The following is a 14,823-nucleotide window of genomic DNA, read 5'->3' on the forward strand; positions in this document are numbered from 1 at the left end:
ATCATTTACATATTTATAACAATATAAAGATGATTTGCAGCTGTGAGTTTTCCCTCACTGTGTAACAAATTGTCACCCAGTGGTGATGAGGTTGTCAGGATATGCCTGTAAGTGACACAGAACCAACCCGAAGTATTTAGGACTGTGAATACTTGGCTTTTTTTTTTTTTTTTTTTTTTTTTTGGTTTTTGGGCCACACCCGGCGGTGCTCAGGGGTTACTCCTGGCTGTGTGCTCAGAAATAGCTCCTGGCAGGCACGGGGGACCATATGGGACACCGGGATTCGAACCAACCACCTTTGGTCCTGGATCGGCTGCTTGCAAGGCAAACGCCGCTGTGCTATCTCTCCGGGCCCGAATACTTGGCTTTTAATGGCTACAACAACAGGTCTTCTCTATGACCATGAATCCTATTAAAATGCAAGTGCGTGAATGTGTATGTGTGTGGTGTTGATTAACTTACTAATTATAGAGTCCCGGATGGTTGTGAATGATGGTGAGGTCTTTTTTTTTTTCCAGAGCCAGGCGCCTGCAACCTCTTCCCACCGGCTGGGTCTGCAGGTTCAGGGTAATGGTGAGGAAATGATCCAACAGCGGTCAGATTTCAGGAGACATGAAGCCTTATTAATAATGGGCCTTAACCACCATGTGTGGCCTCTAAGATAAACCTTTTAAACAGGCTACTTCAGCCGTCCAGCATCTCAGACCTGTTTCCTATCCCTCCATGCTGCCAGCTCCTTCAGCTGCTTTTTGCTGAATCCCTTTACACCCCTCAGGCAACCCCTTTGTGACCTTCCATAGACCCCTCCCAGAAGTGGGCTGGTCTGACCAACAGATAATATTAGCATTTTGCCTTGGGAGGGGGTGACATGTAGGGCTGTGGAGGAGGGAACCAGTGGCAAATTGAATTTATTCCATTTGTAGTCATATTCTTTTTTGTTGGTGGTTTGTTTTGGGGCCACATCCGGCTGTGCTCAAGGGTTTCTCCTGGCTGTACAATCAGAAATCACTTCAAGCAGGTTCAGGGGACCATATGGGATAATGGGGACTAAATCCATATTGGCCATGTACAAGGCAAACTTACCTACTTGCTGTATTATTGATCTACCCCCACTCCCCATAATCATATTCTCAATCTAACTTTAGTCTTTTATTTCCAGTTGTGCCAGATGCCTCCTAGTATCTAAGTTCTCCAGCTTCCTCTCTCCAGAGAACAAACCCTTTCTTCTGATGGTTTGCAGGAGTGGTGGTCCACAGGCTTAGCTGGTGGAACAGTTCTCAGTGCCAGTTTCTTTGTTAGACTATATGCCATCCTCCAGTGTGTGACTCTCCCCAACACTGATTTAGGAGCTGTGCACACAGTAGGAGCTTCTGCTGTGTGACAATGCTGGGTATCTTACTTCTGTCTTTTCCTTTAGGATTCAGTTTTCATGGGTCTGCAGAGACTGTTCATTCACCTGCATACCAGCTTCCAGAATTTTGCATAAAACTGTCTCTTCCTCTGGTCTTTGACTTGCTATGGATTTGTCTCTTAGAACTTGAAGTCCCTGTGTGTTACTGTAGTGAGACATCAGGAAGGAAGAATGTGTGTGCAGGTGTACAGTTTACACCGTTAACTGGACAGTTGCAATCTAATCAACTTCCCATAAGGCCTCTCCTGGGGACTCAGCATGACAGGCAGTGCTCTCCTTGGAGCCTTGGCTTTTGAAAACAAAACTCTCTTTCATTGCCAGGCCCTCCTTCCTCTGGGTCCTGGAGCAGGAAGCTGGTATTTGTTTGATGGGAACAGGAAGGACACTTTCAGGGGACTTTAACCTCCCTGCTTTTGAAACACCGTTAGCACTTTATGTTCTAAGTGAAATACAGCAATGTGGACAGAGAGAGAGAGTTAACATTTCAATTATTCTTACTGTTCTTACAAATCATTTTCATTTTGGCTGAAGTCCTTGTAGAAACAATTTTCTAGTGTGAATAATTCATTTGAATCTCGGATTTCTGCCACCTCCTAATGTCACGTTTTTCTTTTTAGTGTTTTGGTTGTTTTGTTTTTGCTCATTTCTTTCTTTTATTATTGTGACAACAGGGGCTTGTATATACTTGGCTGTGGCGCTCACTGAGGGTCTTGCATACATTTTTTTTCATTGCAGTGCTTGCACACACTTGGTTGTGATGCTCCAAGAGTCCACGTGTGTGTGTGTGTGTGTGTGTGTGTGTGTGTGTGTGTGTGTGTGTGTGTGTGTGCATGCACACACACACATTTGGGGATCCCAAACAGCAGGTTTGGCAGAACACTTGAACTTGTGAGGGGATGCAGGAATTGAACTCAAACTCACTGTTGACAGGCACTCAACTACTGAGTGATGGATTGTTGGACCCCTTCTATTGCTTGTAAGACTTTTATTTTCTGGGACTCTTCTCCACTTCTACTCTTTATTTGCAGATGATTCCCATCCTTAGCACTAGCTGCTACTATTTGCTCAGATGGGAAGTTCCTATCACCTTGCAAGCACACTGTATCCCTGAAGAAAAACTGAGCAATTAGGGAGCAGAACTTGGGGGTGCTTGAATGCATATTTTTTGTGGTGAAAGAGTTTCAAAATACAAGCTCAAGGGCACTTCAGACTACCCCTGCCATAAATCTCTCAAGGTCAAGTATCTATAAATGGTCTTTGCCAATCTATTATACCTTCCTCCCTAAGATGCCATGGAGGAGATGTGGTCTGGGACTGATGAAAGAGAGAGGGAGAAGAGGCATTCATTTTCGAGGGCTTTGGTCTGGCATTTAGACCCTCTGTTTAGACCACTCTTTCTGACACTGAGCTGGTTCCTTGGATTTAATACCCATGGACTCATGCAAGTCAGGATGGGAAGACATCTTGACTTGGGGAGGTTTTGAAAGAGGCAGCTAAAACCCAAGTTTCTGTTCCATTTTCAGTCCATCCCTAATTTCATTTCTGTCTTCCAAGCTTGAGAGACTTCCTTCATTTTTAATAATGGGGTGAAAAGTTCATCAGTTTTGGGGAAAACTTAGAACTTTACTGCCACTGATTTACTGTGTGGTCTGTTCTAACTCTTCATTTCTATGATTAGAAAACCTTCAGGGCCGGGAAGGTGGCGCTAGAGCTAAGGTGTCTGCCTTACAAGCGCTAGCCAAGGAACGGACCGCGGTTCGATCCCCCGGCGTCCCATATGGTCCCCCCAAGCCAGGGGCGATTTCTGAGCACATAGCCAGGAGTAACCCCTGAGCGTCAAACGGGTGTGGCCCAAAAACCAAAAAAAAAAAAAAAGAAAAGAAAACCTTCGATAGTGAATTCAGTGTGGGGCTCAGAGAGGGTCAAGTCAGGTACAAGGGTGTGCTCTGTGTGCAGTCTTACTAATAGGTCAGGTTTAGCTGATTCTCTGGCTCCAGTCTTTTTTTATTTTGGCTCCAATCTTTAGAAGACTTGAGTATAAAGGGACTTGGGCACCATCTAATTCTCCAAACTTATCTGGTTTTGAGATCAAGACCTAACTTGAGAATAACAGATGATAAGAAAACTATTTTTGGTGGGGGGGGTCACACCCGGCAGCACTCAGGGGTTCCTCCTGGCTCTATGCTCAGGAATTGCCCCTGGCAGACTCAGGGGACCATATGGGATGCTGGGATTCGAACCACTGACTTTCTGCCTGGAAGGCAAACACCTTATTACCTCCATGCTATCTCTCCAGCCCCAAGAAAACTATTTTTGGTGTCACCTCTCAAATATGCCCAGACATCAGATGGTGGCATTTTTTGATCCATATTCTTCTGTTCAGTAAACTAGAAAACAAAACACAATCAAGTTTTAAGGGAGGTATGAGGAGGAAGTCATATCAGGCAGTGCTTAGATTCTACTCATGACCCAGTGTTCCTGGTGAACCTCTGGGGACAACATGGTGCCAAAGATTGAACTTCAAGTTTCAGAGTGAAAACCATTTCCTTCAGCCCTTGAGATCTATCTCTGGCCTTCAAAGTTTTTTGTTTGTTTGTTTGTTTTGTTTTGTGTTGTTTTTCTTCTTTTTTTTTTTTTTTTTTCCTTTTTGAGTCACACCTGGCAATGCTCAGGAGTTACACCTGGTTCTTTACTCAGAAGTCACTCCTGGCAGGCTTGGAGGACCATATGGGATACCGGGATTCAAACCAGGGTCCATCCTGTGTTGGTCACAAGCAAGGCAAATGCCTTACCACTGTGCTATCACTCCGGCTTCAAGTTATTTTATTTTTCTGAAAGAAAAATAGATGTAGTCAGGAACTTTCTTTAATTTGTCCCAGTGCAAAAAAGTTCGTCACCAACTCTTCAAGTTTTATTTTATGGATGAACTGAATGAAAGACTTTCTCTGGCAGCAGGAACACCCTTGAATATGCAGGGTGCTGTTTCAAAATGGGGGGCAAAGATTTTGAGTGGCAGCCTCCATGGATCTGAAGTCAGGCAGCCAAGATTTATGCCTTGCTGCAGTTCTTGCTTATTCTGGGTCACCCCGGAGATTTGGTACACCCTGATGCTGTCTACCCTCATTTATAAAGTGAGACACTGGTACTGAAACCTATCTACCTCCTAAAACTGGTGTGTGGATGAAATGAATTCATAGGAGTCAGCTTCTTCCAACTGTCCCACACACAGCAACACTAATAAATATGTTTTTGTTCTTTTGGCATTCCCTCCCTCTGAACTGAAAATTGGCTGAAATGATAGGGGCAAAAGTCCTTTCTAGTCTGAGAGCTGCTGACGTGGAAGGAAAATCAGAGCTCTCCAATACTGCTGAGCAAGAGGGCCAGGCTGGTGGTGTTGGGAAGACAGGCATCCTGGGAATTTGCCTGGAGCAAACAGCTCCAGTGGCCAGCAGATTTAATGGGGAGAGAGGCTTTTGATGCACTGGCAAGGTTTTCACAGTTTCTTGTTGCCTGTGCCCCAGAAATTTTGTGCCAGCCTGGCTACCCTCTCCGATGCCTGGCTCTGGATTCAGCCAAGGGAAGCAGAATGTGGCCAGGTTGAGCCTGCTGAGTTACTTTCAGGGCTGACATGTGGTTTTAATTCAGTCACTGAAAATATGCATGAACACGCTCTCTCACTCCAGCCATGGATTGGTTATGACAGTTATTTAACTGAACTTTTAAAAATGAAATGAATTCTGAAATCTCTATTTGTAACAGTCTTTTTTCCCCTTTGGGTGGTGTCAAGGATTGAACCCAGGCCTCAGACATGGAAGGCAAGTGCTTGACTGCTGAACCATGTTCCTAGTATAGGGGGTACCAGGAACAGCCAACCCAAGTTCTATTCCTGGCATCTCATATGTTCCCCTGAGCACTGCCAGGAGTAATTCCTGAGTGCAAAACTAGGAGCAACCCCTGAGCACTACTGGGTTTTCATGTCTTCTTGAAGATTAGTCATAAAGCTTAGTGGGCAGAATCTTGGTTTGTTGTTTCCTCTTTCTACCACTCTCATCAGAATCTTTTTCTTTTTAGCCCCTCCTCAGATTCTCCTCCTTTTTCTTCTTGTTCTCCTCTTACTCCTCCTCAGGGATCACTCCTGAACACAGAGGAAGAGTATAGACAGTACTGGAGATTAAACTGGATCGACTGTGTGCTAGGCAAGCACCTTAACCCGTATACTATCTAGCCTGAAATTCTTTTCTATTCCATCTTGGGTTAGCTTTGAACAGTTTCTGCACTTTCTTGTTCCTCAAGGGGTCTCCTCTTCACTTACACTTGGCTGTATGCTGATTTTCTCTTGTTGCTTTTACCTAGAGTTGTTTCCAAATACCACTGCACCCCACCTTTTTTCAAACCTAGACATTAAAACCTGGGTGTATGGGTACTTTTCAGACCTCAGAAAAGTAAAGGAGTTTCAGAAAGTGGGGAGAAAAAACTGGCACCAGCTCTTATCTCAATCTACCAAATCAAGCAGCAGGGTCCTTGACATGTGCTGTCTCACTTAACCCCATTTAAGACCTGGAGAGAGGAATGATCTCTGTCTTCTCTATTTTATAACTGAGTAAAAGGGCAGAGATACTGTGTAACTTGCTCATTGTAACAAAGCTAAGACGCAAAGGGTGAACCCAGCTGTAGTTTACAAATACAAATTATGACTCCAACTTGGAAAGAGTCCACAGGTTTTCTTTATCTAAGACCTTTTTTTCTTTTAGTTCTTATTAAAACGATTTGTCTTTTTGCTGGATGTGTCATCCTTGAACATTCTGGATCTTTCCATTTCCTCATCTGTAAAAAATCAAATCATTGCTATTTCCCAGTGTTGTTGAGGAATTAAAAGAAATAATAACTCATCTACAATCAAGGTGATATCAATATCACGTAACAATATTAATAGATCTTTTAACTTAACATTAAGTTAACTTCACATTTTGGTTTTATTTATAGAATCCTCATAATTACTTTTGTACTATCTCTCTAGACAGATGTAGCAGCTGGGGTATTGAGGGGATTGAAGATGAACTTGTTTCAGGGACTCTCAAGATAGCCCAACTCTGCTCTTCAGCAATTATGAAAGATCTCAAGCTCCTTTCTTCTGGTGGCCCCTGCAAGTGCCTGAGAAACAAAGTTGACACTCAGATTACTTTGAGCTCATGCCACTGGGGCCCCTGTTTCCCATTAGGTGGTACAAGGTGGGGCATGAAAATCAGCACTTTTGACTAGTCCCATCAGGTGATGATGATGGATGCTGATGGACTGCCCAGGTAGAGTCCTGTGTCAAAGCTCATACTGCCGTGTGTGTGTGTGTGTGTGTGTGTGTGTGTGTGTGTGTGTGTGTGTGTGTGTGTGTGTGTGTGTGTGTGTGTGTGTAGAATGAGAGAGAGTATGCACATATTCAGGGCTATCCTGGATAAGGCCTTCAGTTCAATCAAGGAAGTCTGAGCAGAATCACTTGTGTCTGGGACCATGTATATGCCTGGCGAAGGGAAGTGCATTTGGGGGGAGAAAACTAAAGGTGACAAAGTGGCCCCTAAGACTCTATTGAATATGAAAAGGGCCAGCATTTGATGGTGGGTCAGTTTGAAAAGAGACACTATGGTACTGGGGGACTAACTTCAGCATGGTAGGGACAGAGCCCACTTATAGGCATCAGCAATGGTTTCTCAGAAGATTCGGCAGATGGAAGGCAGGAGCAGAACTGGTGACACTGTTCATTGCTCCTTTGACAGCAGATGTTACTCCAGCTGGACTCTGCTCCTACCCTCTTCTTACTCCCCAGACATCTTTCATTTCTTGTCCCTATTGTCCTATGGGCTGATCTGAACTTTTCCCCAGGACTCAGGCTTGATTTTTCTGCTCTGTCCTGCAGGCATCTTGGTTCTGGAGAAAACTGCGTGGCAAGAGACGGCTGGTGATGGCATGGTGCCTCTTGATGACTCTATCAGCAGTGGCTGTCACCCGCATTCCCCCACAGCCACCAGTCCCTGATCCTGTGGAGCCCCACTCTTGGAAGGCTCTGAACTTGAGCCGGAGGCAGTGGATAAGACACATGGGGCTCCGGCGAAGATGGAGTTCCAGTGTGGTCCATGCAGAGCAACAAGGCACCAGGAGTGCAGTGGATAGAAACAGGTCATTGCTGCACAAGGACAGCAGGCATCCAGGAAGGACCCAGAGGGATATGCCTTTGGCCTCTGTGGGAGGTCTGAGTCATAGCAACCAGCCTCTTGTGCTTCCAAGGGAGGATAAAGTCAGGGTCCCAGAAGTGAAGGAGCTGGGTGACCCCTGGCAGAGGCATCCTGTCCAGGAAGCCCAGAGAGAGACGGATGTCCTGAACGACTCCCTCCTAGAACACCACAGGATTGCCTTACAGGTTCAGACACCTCCTGCTGAACCAACCTTCTGGCTCCCACCTGAGAAAGGCATGGATGTGTCAGGGGTGGAAGCCAGTGCCTGGGCTGGTGGGCGACTGGCACAGCCTCTCAACATCACTGCCAGGGCTTATCAGTGGCCTGGCTCAGTAGGGGAGCTGCGTAGATCCATCTGGTGCACTGCTGAGCCCCTGGGGTGGAATCCTAGCTCCAGGACCCTTGCTCAGGTTCCTCCCTGGTTCACAGACCATGATATGCAGAGCATGCAGCTTCTGGCCCATGGGGAGGTGGTAGGCAAAGCCAGGGTCCCGGGCCATGGGCAGGTACTGCAGGTGGGCTTTGATGCCAAAAGGGCGCTGAAGGACTTGTCTCCTGGACTTGGCAAGCTCTGCTCCTGGGGCCACTGTGGTCTGATCAAGAGGCCTAGAGACCTAACTGAGATCCTGTCTTTCCACGTGGATCGGGTGCTCGGGCTACGTCGGAGCCTCCCTGCTGTGGCCCGGCGCTTCCTCAGCCCCCTGCTTCCCTATCGCTACACAGACGGGGACATCAGGCCTGTCATCTGGTGGGCACCTGATGTGCAGCACCTGAGTGACCCAGACAATGACCAGAACTCTGTGTCCTTGGGCTGGCTGCAGTACCAGGCCATGCTGGCACGTGGCTGCAGCTGGCCAGGCTGGGGCCCGTGCCCAGGCATCCAGCATGCTGAGTGGGCATGCCTGGCACTCTTTGATTTCTTGCTGCAGGTAGGTAGGTGGGCAGGAAGGGGGAGGTGGGTAGGCCTTGGAAATGCCCATGCTGTCTTTTCATCTCTCAGATCCTTTGTGCTGCTTTTTTGCCTCTGTGTTTAATCACCAATGGTAGCCTGAAACAGTTCATTAGAGCCAAAGGCTGAGATGACCAGAAATGTGGTGTCTTGTTCATGAAACTTAGGCATTATTTAACAATAAAGTGATTTATAGGGACTAGAAGATAGTTCAAAGAGTTGGAGCCTAAGCCTGACAGGTCCTAGGGGTTGGGTCCCTGGCATCACATGACCTTCCAACACTGCTGGGTGTAGTCCTGGTGGTCCCTAGCACTTCTGGGGAGACTCCCCCCAAAAAACGTCAAGGTAAGAATGAAAAAAACTCTAAAAGTTAAGTTATATAAACTAATATAATAATAATAATAATAATAGTACAATAGCATAATAAATTAGAAGCAAGGGGGATAAGCACTCAGAACCCATGGCATCAAATAACAAAATACAATTATTTTGTTGCTTCCTACTAACATTTATGCTCTAGATAAATTTCAGATACCTAGTAAATACTATGTCCAGGTGAGGTATAGCTGATTTCTTGCCAGTTCTGCATCTCGTCACTTCCAGGGTAGGTGGAAAGTAGCAACTTCAAGTCAACACTCCCTACGTTTCTGGGGGTTAAACTGTTATAGTTCATCACCACTTGCAATGTAAAGTTTTTGATAAACAGGATTCAGGATAGTTGCACAACTTTTAAAGAAAGAGAGGGGGGGGGAAAGGATGAGACTGGACGGGTTCCTAGAGCTCCAGCTCCAGGACCATCTGAGGTCATTCAGTGCTAGGCTTAATCCTGAAGTTCCTGGGGACCTTGGAGAAGGGATGAGGTGTTCAGGGCATAAGGTTAACTAGGGGGTTGCAACTACCAGCCATGTACTACTAACCTGATTATGACCAGTGTGGCTATTCTGGTACCTGCTAACTGCATGTCAACCATGGAGACATATGGGGCCAGGAAAACATAAAAAAAAAAAAAAGCAAGTAAGGCCCACAGTAGGTAGTTATGCACAAAAGTGCACTCTGAACTAGCCTTCCTTTCTATAGAGACCCTATGAAGAAAGAGGCTGAGCCCTCAGATGTATCAACAAGGATAAGTGATGAGACACAGGACAATTTTCAGGAGCACAATAGGACCAAGTGAACAGTTTGATCCACTTGCAATACTCCAGACAATTCTTAGACAACATGCAACATTTGAGAGTCTCCCCATAAAAAAAATATACACTTACTTTGAAAGATCAGATGATTTAGTAACCTTGGGTCTTCGTTTCTATGAGGAGGTAACCAGCTAATCTGAATGGCCTGATTTAGAAGTTGGCCTACTATTTATCTGGCCACAGAGGCCACATCCTTATTGGCTGATACCCACCAACTCACTACCCCATCCCTAAATCCTTGGCAGTTACCATTTGTCCCAGGTAATTCTTGACCCCTAGTCTCTGGCTAAGTGGTTGCTTTATGGAAGGAAGAACTGGAGCCTGGTAGTTGGTTTGGCATCAGGCATATCTATGTTTGAGTTCCCGTCCCCTAGGCCACTACTTGGAGCAGGTAGCTCCATCTCTGAGTTTCACAATTCTCATCTTGAATTTGAGATTAGGGCTCTTAATGCCTTTACTTGGACCCCACTACTCTAGCAGGTGATAGTCTTTAATCAGTTCCTTCGTCTGTTGGCTTGCTCAGGGTGTGGGAGCCTGCTCTCCCTGTGGTTGGGGTTCAGAAAACTAAAGTGCAGAGAATAAGATTGACAATCCAGGTCAGATGGAAATGGTTCCAAGATTATAGGGCATTTAGTACAAACTGGCTGGTGGATACCTCGAGGATCAATGGAGATCAGAGTGCAACAGCCATGCCATAACCTCAGTGCCCTGCTAGGGTAGCTGTGCGTTGCTCACTGGGTTTCCCACCAGGATTAAGTGTCAGTGACTCACAGGGGTTATTGGGTTACAAGTAATGTTCTCTGCTTCTCACTTCCTTGCTCTAGGCCTGTTCAGAATTCATTAACAAAAAGACTAGTTGGCTTGAATCCTTGTCTTAAGTTCTGTTTCTGGTGTGGGGAGGGGGACTGCCTATGTCAGATGATAACATTCACTTCAGTTAGTTTCTGCAGGTGAGATGGTGGCATAGTTAATACCCGGAGTATGTATCTGGGCGGTGTGCATGCCCCCTTATTAATAAGCAGGCACTATCCTCAAACCTACAGAAACAAACTCATCTAGACCCCAGGGCCACTTATGAGTAAAAAACTGTATATAACCAGGTTTCATTTTTATATTTTCTTGTCTACTTATTTTTGGGTTTGGGGGCTACACTCAGCAGTGCTCAGGGGCTATTCTTGGCTCTGTGCTCAGGAGTCATGACTAGAAGTGCTCAGGGATCAAGCATACATAGTCTGCTTGACACAAGGCAAGTAAGTGTCTTCACTTCTGTACTATTGCTCAATCTCTCTGTTTGAAAGTTGAGGAATTGATACCCAGAGATGTTAAGCCACTTGTCCACTTACTCCTAGCCTACAAACAGTCTTGGCTGGTGGAGCCAACACTCAGCCTGGATGGTCTCACTCCGAGCTTCTGCTCTTCCTCCATCATTATTCAGTTGTCCATGAATCAGGGCAGGTGGAAGAAACCTTGCAATACTATTCTTGGGATACCTCCTAGAAAGACTCAGCTAGTCCAGCAGTTGAGGAAGCAAAGACTCTGCTGCACACAGAGCCCTTCTGTGTGTCTCCTGGGGTTGTGGAGTGAGGTGCTCCTCAGCCACCAAGCCCTGCGGTGGAGTGGAAGTCTCAGCAGCCAAAGCACACACAGGTGGGGTGTGTGGTTGTACATGGCTCAGCTGGCCTCATGCCTCTCTTCCCATACTTGGCCTAACACCAGCAAGTCAAACCACCCTGTGTGGCTGCTTCCTCTTTCCTAGAAACCACTGGCAAGTTTAAGAGAGGGAGGAGTTCAGGATAGAGCATGTATCTGGGAGCCAGCAGAGAGCAGAGTCTGATTGGATGTGATCCAGTGAGGGGCCCTGGCAAGCAGTGGTGTTCCCCATGCTAACTAGTTATGCTCGGGAGAGCTTGAAGGTGCTTTCTGGCTGTAGTAAAGCTGGATGTTCACTAGCAGTCTGACATGGACTAGCAGGGCCACTCCTGTTTGTCCTAGGAGGACTGTCTATTTGTGAAGGGTATATGTGGGTCACACCCAGCAGTGCCCAGGGGTTTACTCTTAAGCCCCATTACTACTGAGCTCACATATGGCACCACCAGTGCTCCTGATGTAAGATTGTGAGAGGTCTTCAAGATGGCAATGCCAGTGGCTCTTACCCTTGTTTATACCCTCTGTTTCTTGTCTCCCATTTCAGTGTTGTATGTAGGGTTATGGGTCTGGGTTGTTGAATGTTTGGCCTAGAAGCCCCTTGCTTCCCAGGATCCAGTTCTATACCCTAGAGATCCCTTTTTTGCCTGTAACCTCACAGCTTCTTTCTTGGCAGGGTGTATAGAAGGGTTTCTCTCTGACCCTCAACTTTCTGGGAAGCTTCTTTTGTTATCACTAAGAAAGCTTTGCTCATTGTGGTTTCTGGGTAGATAATCTAAATTTTGGTGTCAATTTTTTGTGATTAATGCAGGAAGTAAATATAGGGTCTCTTTCTTAGGTATCTTTGTTTCCAAAACAAGGTTTCAGAATGTGGGTGTCTCAACACTGGAACCCAATGTATTGACTGGTACAAGCTCCATGGACAGCTCCCTTGGCAGTATGTTTCTTGTTAGTTTTGTTTTATGCAATTCAAATGCTTGTTTTTTTGTTTTTTTTGGGGGGGGGTTGTTTTGTTTTTAGTTTTTGGGCCACACCCAGTGACTCTCAGGGGTTACTCCTGGTTCTGCACTCAGAAATTGCTCCTGGCTTGAGGGACCATATAGGATGCTGGGAACTGTACCCAGGTCTGTTCTGGGTCAGCCGTTTGCAAGGCAAAAATGCCCTACTGCTGCCCTACCACTCCAGCCCCAAATGCTTGCTTTTCTATTTCCATATTAGAATGTTCCACTGACTGGAGCAGTGGCGCAGTGGTAAGGCATCTGCCTTGCATGCGGCTGACCCAGGATGGACTGCAGTTCTATCACCTGGCATCCCAAGCTAGGAGTGATTTCTGAGTGCATAGCCAGGAGTAACCCTGGAACATCACCGGGTGTGGCTCAAAATTCACCATTAGTTTTAGTCTCACTCCTTAGACTAGCACACAGCACACCCTCTGCTTTACAGCTTCCACATAACCCTAGCTGTTATGCAGCCACTAAAATAATGATGTCTAACAGACCTACCCCAAACATAACAGTCCAAAACACCAGCCCTTCAGTTCTTACCTTGGGGTAAGAACTAGATCAGCTGGGCTCGACTGAGCTTGGTTCCAACCTGTGGGTTGGGCTCAACTCTGCTCTTCATTTCTTGCCCTCAAACCCAGGCTGAATGAGCAGCACTGCTTTGGAAAACAGTGCTTCTCATGGGGAGAATGAAAGGAGTCGGAGAGTAACCAAGCATGTTTTATTTGTACAGAATGTACTGAAAATTACTTTTAAGGTCTGTCAATTGCACTTCTGCTCATATTCCATTAGTCAAAGCTAGTTAAAGCCAAGCCCATTGTCAAGGGAGGGAAGTAGCTCTGCCCAAAATGGAATGGGGAAGACGAGCAAATATTTGTTGAGCAATACTCAAAATCAGTCAACCTGAAGCATGCAGTATAAACTTGAACACAATATGCCTGTGTGAGCCACACCACAAGTACACCATACTCAGACCATATATTCCCTCCCCCACCACATTCTATATGGTACCCAGAATCTGCTGAGGACAAGAAAGTGGGGAGTACTAAATTCTGATCAAACCTTTGGGGGAATTTGTAAAACATGTTTTCATGCTGTCCCATCAAGGGACAAAGAATTAGGCTATTGACATACTAAGGCCCAAATGTCCTTGAGTGAGGCTACTTTCTGAGGTACTGATTCTTATCTTGCTTTTTGTGTGTGTGGAGGGGGGTGTTTGGATTATGTCCAGCAGTACTCAGGGCAATTTCTGGCTCTGTTCTCAGGAATGATCCCTAGCAGTGCTCAGGGGACCATATGTAGAGCTGGAGATTTGAATCAGGTGGGTGCAAGGCAAGTGCCTTAACTCCTATACTCTCTGGCCCCTTCCTAGGACTTTAAATTCCTAGTTGTATAACTTCATAGAAACAGTGGTTATGCTCTTAAAGCCATAAACAGGTCAAGACAGAGAAGCACAGACATGTCAAAAATCCTCAGGATGCCCAATAATAAGAGGAAATGCCCAGTAGACAAGGGCAGGAAGACATCAACAGCTACTCCTCAGAAAGAATAAATTAGACTCAAGCTGGGCAGGCCAGAAGACCCAGTGTGACACTCTGGTTCTTTAAAAACCATATAGTGCTCTGTTGTAGCGATGTTCAATGGGTAGGGTTCTTGCATTATATCTAGCCCTCCTGAGTTCTACCCTGAGCACTGCTAGGGGAAATCATTGAGCATAGAGCCAGGAGTAAACCCTGAGCACTGCTGGGTATGGTTCAAAAACCAACAAATAAATAAAATAGCCTACAGTGCAAATGGAATGACCCTCCCTTCCACCTCCTAGCTAGAATGATACAAGATGGAAGAGTGGCAGAAAGTTCTATCTGGATAAAAATGAATAGGACAGGGAGTGTGTTTGGGCTGAAAGCTGGAGATGTGCTGAAGATTCTCTATTCTGCTTAATGCCAGGGACCACCTGTATCCAGAGTTACATTAACTCTGCTGATAGGTCTGAAGCCTTTCCTCTGCAGGAGCAGTGAAGGGGTACTGTCAAGCCATGGAAGGGAGTAGTTATAGCCAGTCATAGTTGACTCAATGAAAGCTGTGCCTGGACCCCAGAGTGCTACAGGCTCTGCATTCAGGGATCACTCCTGGGAGACTCGGGGATCATATGTGATGCCAGGGGTCAAATCTTTCCAACAGTCTGGGTCCGGAGAGATAGCACAGCAGCATTTGCCTTGCAAGCAGCCGATCCAGGACCAAAGGTGGTTGGTTCGAATCCCGGTGTCCCATATGGTCCCCCGTGCCTGCCAGGAGCTATTTCTGAGCAGACAGCCAGGAGTAGCCCCTGAGCACCACTGGGTGTGGCCCAAACACCAAAAAAAAAAAAACTTTCCGACAGTCTGAAAATTTGCTTTTACCTTGTTGT

The 14,823-nt window shown here is 46.1% G+C and overlaps 1 protein-coding gene across 1 annotated transcript in view; it reads left to right on the forward strand.

Moving 5' to 3' along the window:
* The window catches only part of GASK1A (golgi associated kinase 1A), a 41,546-nt gene that overhangs the window by 16,037 nt on the left and 10,686 nt on the right, over positions 1–14,823 (forward strand). Inside the window, exon 2 of the mRNA XM_049781755.1 lies at positions 7,317–8,561. Within this exon, the coding sequence (XP_049637712.1) occupies positions 7,317–8,561 (1,245 nt within the window). The remainder of the gene's footprint in view (positions 1–7,316; positions 8,562–14,823) is intronic.

This window comes from Suncus etruscus, chromosome 10 (genome assembly GCF_024139225.1).
Source record: "Suncus etruscus isolate mSunEtr1 chromosome 10, mSunEtr1.pri.cur, whole genome shotgun sequence".
In the NCBI taxonomy this organism is placed as follows: domain Eukaryota; kingdom Metazoa; phylum Chordata; class Mammalia; order Eulipotyphla; family Soricidae; genus Suncus; species Suncus etruscus.